This window comes from Mya arenaria, chromosome 4, assembly GCF_026914265.1.
Source record: "Mya arenaria isolate MELC-2E11 chromosome 4, ASM2691426v1".
In the NCBI taxonomy this organism is placed as follows: domain Eukaryota; kingdom Metazoa; phylum Mollusca; class Bivalvia; order Myida; family Myidae; genus Mya; species Mya arenaria.
The window spans coordinates 68,106,274-68,116,788 of NC_069125.1; the positions used below are offsets into that span (position 1 = coordinate 68,106,274).

At 39.6% G+C, this 10,515-nt stretch overlaps 1 protein-coding gene across 1 annotated transcript; it reads left to right on the plus strand.

Annotated features, from left to right (window-relative positions):
* The first annotated feature begins 943 nt into the window (after positions 1 to 943).
* Positions 944 to 5,613, plus strand: LOC128232583 (uncharacterized). The gene is made up of 2 exons (XM_052946231.1): positions 944 to 1,595; positions 2,344 to 5,613. Exons 1-2 carry the CDS (start codon positions 1,246 to 1,248, stop codon positions 3,470 to 3,472), a joined length of 1,479 nt encoding a protein of 492 aa, XP_052802191.1. The 5' UTR covers positions 944 to 1,245; the 3' UTR covers positions 3,473 to 5,613.
* The last annotated feature ends 4,902 nt before the right edge of the window (positions 5,614 to 10,515 follow it).

Genomic DNA, 10,515 nt, shown 5'->3' on the forward strand with positions numbered 1-10,515 from the left:
AAGGACAAATATGTGGGGGACTGGTTTCACGGTCGATGTTCCAAAGACTGGTTTCATATATGTTCAGAGAATTTGAACATAAGAGGCTCAATGAGTTTGCATTTATATCATTATTCGTGAATTCCAACTGTGTCAATAAGTCACAGAAACAGTAAGTACGAGTGCACTTATTTATGTCACTGGCATCTGTTTCTTTCGTAGCATCAGTCGGCATGACTTGAAATATACAGAATGATACTCAATATATTCGAAACACGGAATGAATATGAGAGCTTGTAGATGTATGATTTACATTAAATTATTAAAAGTTATAACAAACACTCCCTTAACATTCCTCAAAATGAAATATGTGTCAAAATGAATGTTCTGTCGCTTATTGCAAAACTGACTTATAAAACCGTTTTATTGTAACTGACAAAATATTTATATAGACAGCAATTCACATAGCGTGTTAGCCTAATAATTATTAGTACTAGCAATCCTTGCCACAGATGGATCGAAGTGTGCTCGGTGTGGTCAGTTAAAAAGACAGGCAGCTTCCAATTTTCGGAGATTAGACTTTAAACCTTCAAATCATGTCCTTAAATCGACGGTTTTACAAATGTGGTGCCCGGTTGGAAGTGGTAGAAATTGGGTTAACCAAGCCCCCAACATACTTTTCTGTGAAAGAATGACCAGATTTAAGGCCATTGGACATTATCAAAAGATATGTGCCAGTATACCATGGTGCGTCCCCATTCAGGCTAATTGTCATAGTTTCATAATTCTTCTTTAGAAATTCTTAAAGGCTTTATTGCTAAGATCTTTATCTATATTTAATAAAGAATTTCAGTAATGAGATACCCGCATTGGTGGGCAGCCAAGCGGCTAGTGGCTATCAAAAGGGTGAGGTGATTTGATATTTAGCCAAAAACCGAATCACACTTATTGTCGTTCTGTGTATTTATGCGCGCTTTGAAGCAGTCGTATTTCATTGATATAAACGATTAAGTAGATCTTAAGCAGGTGTAAAGAGCGATTGGAGTCATAAAATACTAGTAACGCCTGTCGTCAGCTACTAGAGTAGTTTCACAGTTCAAACGTTTGACAGCTGAGAATTGTTTAAGTTTAAAAAACTAGTGGATTGCTATTAATTGCTTAATGGTTTCATCATCGATGATGATTCAAGTGAAATAACACTTGCACGGAACATTATACTTTATTTTTATTTTTGTAACATTCAGTGATATAAAACAATATTCGACAATGCTTGGCGGGAAAAAGCAGCAGTTTTACGTGCAGTTCCTAGGCTGGGTGGAAACGAACGGGCTGCGGGGCACTCGCTACACCGAGCCCGTGGTGAACGATCTCCGTCGGAAGGCAAAGAAGTGGAAGAACGCGCCCAAACTGACCCTGCAGGTCGGCAAGAAGGAGATGAAGATCACACAGGACATCCAGGACGAGAAGAAGAAGGGGAAGAAGATCAAGACCATAAAGTTTCCAATCATCCCCTCCCGGGACATCACCTTCGCCCACCAGAGCTTCAACCCAGCCGACGGCTCCCCCGACGACATTGTGGCCTGCATCTACCTCGGCTATGTGCCAAGGACTCAAAGGTATACTACCTTAATGATTTCATGTCTATAAAACTGATTGAGTGTTGCTCATAATTGTATTTTAATTACTTTTTTAATTCATAAACATGTTTCCATAATTAATTAATGGTTGCATTAATTGAGTGCATTGCATACAAGTACATGGTAATTCGTACTTTTGTTCCTTTTCCTCATTTAAAGTGATGTTCTTTCTACATGGAGATGGTGTCGAATTTTAATACCACTTGCAAGTAAACAGATAAACCACCTGTCGCTTTTAGACATAATAAATGCACGGTCAATGTGTATACAATGTTTTAAACAATTACTGTATGATTTCAAAGGAACGTTGATAATTGAACATACTTTAAAACATAATTGTAAGCATACTGCTAAATCCCATTAGGTGTCAACACTTGATTACTGTTTATAAGCAGAGGTGTGGTCGTACTTTCAAAATTTATCTGATCGATCTTACCGCTGAATATCGGGAACAGTGTCCTTAAAACCTTTTATCCTTGAGTAAATATACACAAGTACTCATTGACCATGTTTATCTTTAAATTAAATTTACTAGATTAATTTCCAATTCCTAATTATTAATTTACATTACTGAAAGGTTCAAGTCCTTCGAACTTCACCGCGCTCGTTCCATACCAAAACTTTGACCTCTCTCTCAACAACACGGGACTCACGTAGTAATGCCGTGTCAATCAAACGATAGCGCAAAATGTTTAAACCATTATATATGTTCTGTTTTCCATTACAGGTCCGTTCACGTGCACGTGTACCGATTCGATTCCCCGGACACGGCGTCCACGTTCGCCCACTTCCTTAATCACATCGTCTCTATGCACGCGGAACGGACGGCGCAGATTGAGCGACAGCTCATACAGGAGGGTCACATCGAAGCGCCAACCAGCAACAGCTACGTCGCCATCAGGGAAAGGCCGCGGACTGTCCGTCCTGACTACAGACTGGAGTCTTCTGACGGAATGAGTGACCGGGCGTTTTATGAGGATTCCGGTGCCGAATCTGGCTCGTTCAGCGACGAGGGTTTCCCGTCTGGTAGCGATGACATTGAACCTGACCTACAAAGTCTGAAAGACGCTGTTCCATTTGATTCTGTTACCGATGAGCTTAAAGCCCGCCTTCAGCTGACAGAAACCAAGGGTGCAGCGCCTCTGTTATTACCACCAAAAGACTATGATACAATAGTGCGGCGACACGGGGACATTGATAAGGCAACCAAACGGAAATGCCTCCAGATACCTATTGTTGGAGGCAGGCTCAGAAATGGCTCCGATGAGAGTGGTATTGAAGTACCTTCGCCGACGAGCTCTGAGGGCAAACACAATTCAATAGATATGTCAGATGATAGAATAAACAACAGCGCTCAGATCAGTTCTACCCGGACAAGTTCGAGGAATTCCTATGAAGTGTATCCAGCAAAGGATTCACCAATGTCACCAAGAGGCAGCGGTTACGAAAAATTTCGGGTTTTATCTCGACAGACCTCTTCCGCGTCCGGAATGAGCAATCGGTCGTCGGGAACGGGGAATTATTCCGCCCCTGGCACACCACGATCGGCTACACAAATGTACAATGGAAAGCAACACATTGCCGACATCCCTCCGGCGGACTATGACAATGATGCTCCTATCCTGAGGCAAAAGTCCGCCGCCGGTGGGTACTCCCACAGGGACCTCACGAGAAGCATGCCGGCGTCCATGCTACAACAGGAGATGGACTATGGGTATGCGGTTGTCCCGAAACGCGCAAATCGTCTTAGCGCAAGGTCCTCAAACAACAGCCCCGCGATGTCCCCGAGAGTTGATATGGACTATATTCACCCAGGACCCCCCAATGTCCGGCGGGTGAACTCCATGTACAGATGAGAGGTCATGTCCCATTGCGACTAACAGTGAACTAACATTAACTTGACCTGTACATTGATAGTGTACGAAATTCATTCAAATGGTGCTGGACAATTTAGCCATACAAGGATGCGAGAATGAAGTTCTGTGAATTCAAACATCGCTTTTGATATTCGCCTTCACAGTTATGAAATTATACGATAGGGCAGTGTATTGGAGCATATAAGTTAGGAAGGCATAATTAATGCATTATTTTAAAGAAATTAGGCGACCGATGTCATGTTCTTGTATGCTGGTGACCTCAGTCACCTCAGACCTTACCTTTAACAACAATGAACCTGTTCAACATCTCAAGTGCCCCGAGGCAAGGACACATTATCACTACAATTATGGCAATTTATAAAACATTGAGAAGTTAATTCGAAATATAACTATAGATTGAAGAACTTGGGTAGGTTCTCCCACCCGATATTGGCCGATGCATGAGACGCTGGTCAATTGTTAGGCTATTTACAAGCTTTTGTACATTTGTATATATGCAATTAGCGAGTCTGTACATCTATGAAATATAATGCAATCTTTGTTGCTTTAAATGTCGCTGTAGTTTGTCAGTTGTTACAACGGAAGTATAGATCTTTGTTATTTATGCAATACCTTTATTATTGTTATATAGGCTTTACAAATTGTTAATTTTCTATGTAGAAAACGAAAGTTGCGACTGATTGTCCCAGTGAAGGCGCAACTTTCATGGAATGTGCAATGTTATTTTTCTGTGTATCACCTAATGCCGACCAGACATGTCGATATGAGCATTTTGATTATTTGTTCGTAAATAGATATTGTTAAAAATGTATTTCGAGTGCGCAGGATTTTGGGCCTGTTGATCCCACCCCATGATTATTACACACACACATTCTTTTCGACGAGATTGCCTCATGATAGCATTGTATTACCTAATGTTAACCAACACGCTCGGCTGGATACAGATGTATTTCAAAATTGTTAACATTTCTCCAGTTTTAACGTAATGTCTGTCCCGTAATCTATAAATTCCTCTTTAGTTTGAACTTTGAAATGAACATAATCAATATAATATTATGTTTTATCATTAAAATTCGCTGCCTTATTGTTTTTATGTACATATTTGCAGTAGTTATGTAATTATTTATATTTTTCATCACATATGTTGCGAAACTGTTCGTGCCGTGAAATCCTGGTTGAGTGGATATACCTACCTCCGTCAGAATGCTTAACATACATAAACATTTTAAAGTGAGAGTTTGAATAGTAAAATGAGATTAAATAATGCCGGGAACACCTGGTTTCTATTTACATGATGAACTGTCGCCACTTTATTTAAAAAGAAAGCAATGAAATGGAATAGGTTAGAACAATAAAATTGAAACATTGTTTTGGTAGATAAGACACAAATAGTGAAACATTGTTTAAACGCATTCACTTTAAATGTCGTCTGCTTTGTTAAGTGTTTTATTGGTATTGATTTCGCGGGACATTTTGACATCGTGCCAAACAGTTTATTATCAAAACTTAAAATGTATTTATCTGTTTAGAATATAACAATCCCGATTACATTTGTATGGAAAATGAAAATACTTCATCGAGTAAAATATACTTTTAACTATCGATGATTCTAAAGCAAATAGCTTTAATTCAAATATTTCTAAACGGAAGGTCACTGCAAAGTATGCAAATATTTGTAGAAAATTGCGAGAAGCTTGAAGGAGCGGCTTATATTTAGATACAGACTTCTTAATCCTCTGTCTATTAAAACAAGGCATTCCGGGCCAAATATAGAATTATAGTTTAATCAAATATTTGGATGAACTATTGTATCTCATTAATAAGGTATTTTTACATGTATAGCTGTCATGTTGGTTTATCTTGGAGCACGTTTGTACGATGACGTCACGTTTTCTCTTGTTGACGTCACGTTTGCAACTGACGTATCTTGCAACTTCTGCTTGATATCCTGATTGTTTTATTTTGTTGTTTGCTTGTAAACCTGTGATGACTGTTTATTCCCAGTGTCTTGTCCCGAAATGCACGCTTACACAAAATAGTATATATACGATATTTAATACTTTTCTATGGTAAATCAAAATGTTTCGTTTTGTTGTAATAAAATGTTGATGTTAACAAAACATATTTCTTTTTTGTTCCTGGCGTTGTATACTGTACAACCTTAGTCGATAATCGTTCCTGTTTTCTACAACGGCTTAGAGAGAACGTGCACATGTACGTTCTGGGATACGTTTTCGATTTCAAGCTGGCCCGGATTTTCTAGAACATTCTTAAGCTTACGAAGCTTAATTAGCTTATTTCAATTAGCCGAAATACGTTTTTAATCTCAATTTTGATAATTGAAAAATGGTTTATTGTGATTATCATACAGATAATTCCTTCTGACGTCTAAACAATCTTAAAGAATATAAGAATATTACGCAAATAATATTAAAAGAGGTGTCCTAAGCCTTCTCCTGTTATAGGAGACTCAATTAGCTTCGAGAAAAATTGGGCCAATGTGTCAAACAATATGTGTTTTCGTGAAATGGTTTCAAGAGTGCTATGGCAACTACGGTAACAGACCCGGCAGGCAACAACTAACTGGGGTCTTGGTACAAGAATGATACGGTAACAGACCCGGCAGGCAACAACTAACTGGGGTCTTGGTACAAGAATGATACGGTAACAGACCCGGCAGGCAACAACTAACTGGGGTCTTGGTACAAGAATGATACGGTAAAAGACCCGGTAGGCAACAACTTACTGGGGTCTTGGTACAATAATGATACGGAAACTACGGTAACAGACCCGGCACGCAACAATTAACTGGGGTCTTGGTACAAGAATGATACGGAAACTACGGTAACAGACCCGGCACGCAACAATTAACTGGGGCCTTGGTACAAGAATGATACGGAAACTACGGTAACAGACCCGGCACGCAACATTAACTGGGGTCTTGGTACAAGAATGATACGGAAACTACGGTAACAGACCCGGCAGGAAACAACTAACTGGGGTCTTGGTACAAGAATGATACGGAAACTACGGTAACAGACCCGGCACGCAACAATTAACTGGGGTCTTGGTACAAGAATGATACGGAAACTACGGTAACAGACCCGACACGCAACAATTAACTGGGGTCTTGGTACAAGAATGATACGGAAACTACGGTAACAGACCCGGCAGGCAACAACTAACTGGGGTCTTGGTACAAGAATGATACGGAAACTACGGTAACAGACCCGGCAGGCAACAATTAACTGGGGTCTTGGTGCAAGAATGATACGGAAACTACGGTAACAGACCCGGCACGCAACAATTAACTGGGGTCTTGGTGCAAGAATGATACGGAAACTACGGTAACAGACCCGGCAGGCAACAACTAACTGGGGTCTTGGTACAAGAATGATACGGAAACTACGGTAACAGACCCGGCAGGAAACAACTAACTGGGGTCTTGGTACAAGAATGATACGGAAACTACGGTAACAGACCCGGCAGGAAACAACTAACTGGGGTCTTGGTACAAGAATGATACGGAAACTACGGTAACAGACCCGGCACGCAACAATTAACTGGGGTCTTGGTACAAGAATGATACGGAAACTACGGTAACAGACCCGGCACGCAACAATTAACTGGGGTCTTGGTACAAGAATGATACGGAAACTACGGTAACAGACCCGGCACGCAACAATTAACTGGGGTCTTGGTACAAGAATGATACGGAAACTACGGTAACAGACCCGGCACGCAACAATTAACTGGGGTCTTGGTACAAGAATGATACGGAAACTACGGTAACAGACCCGGCAGGAAACAACTAACTGGGGTCTTGGTACAAGAATGATACGGAAACTACGGTAACAGACCCGGCACGCAACAATTAACTGGGGTCTTGGTACAAGAATGATACGGAAACTACGGTAACAGACCCGGCACGCAACAATTAACTGGGGTCTTGGTACAAGAATGATACGGAAACTACGGTAACAGACCCGACACGCAACAACTAACTGGGGTCTTGGTACAAGGGTCTAACCCAAACAATGAACAAGAAACACACACGACAGCAAAAACCGCATTCTACATAAATTTAAAGTTAAATTATCATTGATCAATAATGTATTTGGATAATCGCGTACAAACGGTCAATAATAAGATATTTCACTGGGAATTCAACGGCTTTTCGAGCGCGCAACTTGTCACACACGGGAACGGAATGGCACGTTAGCCTTAGTCAGATTTTAATTTCAGGTAAAGGAATTCAATATAGATGGCATTTTAAACAGAACTAATATGTAAATACTTGTTTAACCAAATTAGGTTGCTGACTTCCGTAATGGCATACTTAAGTTACGATTCACATTATTACCCGAGATGTAATTTCATCTCACTTCTTGCTGTTATTTATTTGTAGATGCAATATTTCAGAATAAGCCACAATAACAAGAGCGAATATAATTTGACGAAACCACAAAATAAATGATTTTAGATTCCTGAAATGTTTTCGTCGTTTTTGGAGTGTATGTAACAAGGTGATAATCCCGTAATCCGCCAAAATGCATTGTTGAAATCGGCTGGTAATCGCCACTTATACCACAACATTGCAAGCTCAGAGGTGGGGCCCTGTCGGTGGTCAAAGATATGCACAATCCTCGTATTGGGTGTTGATTACTACTTATTGGGTTTGTTGTCCATTCTCTGTGGGTAATCTTTATTACATGTTTATTTCGACGGTCCTATTATCCCACGATTTTGTCCTATAAATGTATAAGATTTATTTGTTACAATGGCCCTGACACTCTTACATTGTCATTCGGCGCATACTATTTGGAATTAATTTACTAATACAAATTAAGCGTCTTAAGATGCGCTAATTTTATGTATGGTCCTGTAAAATAGGATAGTGTTTATTGTTGTCGATAAAAAACGACTATAATGTTGCTAATCATTCAACAGGGACCATTGCACGTCATGCCCAGCTTTGAAAGCTATTTATCATTAAGTGTTCAAATGTGAAACGCAAAATGTATATTTCGTAAAATCGACATACTTCAATTCACTTGAACTTTCATGAATAATAGTTGTTTACCATTTTTACTAAATATAACCTTAAACATTTTATGAAATTACCTATACAAATATATGAAAACACAGTTTGAAGGGCGCAGCCGGTATTCGTGGAAGAGTATTATGAAACGTCTGATGGATGGGTCATGTCACACTGACTGCATCAGGGAACGGGGTATAAAGGAAAGCTATCAAATGTTCATATTATATATGACTGATGAAATGTAACCCCAAATATGTGATATTAAATTTAGTCCAAATGTTTCAAATATCCCCTGGATTTTAACGATTTTTACCGAAATTTATACAACGAGTTTATTGTGAATGCTCTTAAACGAAGCCCTGAAGCAAACACACTCGAGATTCCGGCAGTCTTTGATCGTTGCTATGTTTTATACTGAAAGCATCTTTAGGACCTAATTCCAACGGAACATTTCAATGAGTTCGACATTGTGAAGGGATTGAGTTGACACATAAATTATTACACACAAAACCAGTTATCAGGTATCTTGTCAATCCTGGAGATTTACGTTGTACAGATTGCCGGAAAACTTGCGAAATAATGGTATTGCTGAAAGAAAGTCCCACCGCCCATCTCACATACTTATTTGAATAAAACCCTGAGATAAAATTTAAGCTGCATATTCTTACTCTTACTTTCCGGAGTGTGACAAACTGCACGGCATTACGTTAGTACAGATTTATGCAAATATCATACGTTCAATATGAAAGAAAGAAACTTGAGCACATGCTTCCACAAAGCAGATGGCAACAACTCCTTTTTCATATACTAGCATCAATCAAATGGAAACTATTCCACTTCCACGTACTTGCGTCAATCAGACGGAAACTATTCCACTTACACGTACTTGCATCAATCAGACGGAAACTATTCAACTTACACGTACTTGCATCAATCAGACGGGAACTATTCAACTTACACTAACTGGCATCAATCAGACAAAAACTCTTCCACTTACACGTACTGGCTTATAACAGATTTAAACTAATCCACTAACACATACTGGCATCAGTTAGATAGAAACTCTTCCACTTACACGCACTGGCATCAATCAAATGGAAACTCTTCCACTTACACATACTGACATCAATTAGATGGAAACTCTTCCACTTACACGTAGTGACATTAATTAGATGGAAACTACACCACTAACACATACTGGCATAAATCAGCTACACCACCAACACATACTGGCATCAATCAGACGGAAACTACACCACTAACACATACTGGCATAAATCAGCTACACCACTAACATATACTGGCATAAATCAGATGGAAACTACACCACTAACACATACTGGCATCAATCAGATGGAAACTACATCACTTACACATACTGGCATAAATCAGATGGAAACTGCATTACTAACACATGCTGGCATCAATCAGATGGAAACTACATCACTTACACATACTGGCATAAATCAGCTACACCATTAACACATACTGGCATCAATCAGATGGAAACTACATCACTAACACATACTGGCATCACTCAAATGGAAACTACAGCACTAACACATACTGGCATCACTCAGATGGAAACTACACCACTAACACATACTGGCATTAATCAGATGGAAACTACAGCACTAACACATACTGGCATCAATCAGATGGAAACTACACCATTAACACATACCGACATCAATCAGATGGAAACTACACCACTTACACATACTGACATCAATCAGATGGAAACTACACCACTAACACATACTGGCATCAATCAGATGAAAACTGCACCACTAACACATACTGGCATCAATCAGATGGAAACTACATCACTTACACATACTGACATTAATCAGATGGAAACTACACCACTTACACATACTGACATCAATCAGGTGGAAACTACACCACTTACACATACTGGCATCAATCAGATGAAAACTGCACCACTCACACATACTGGCATCAATCAGACGGAAAC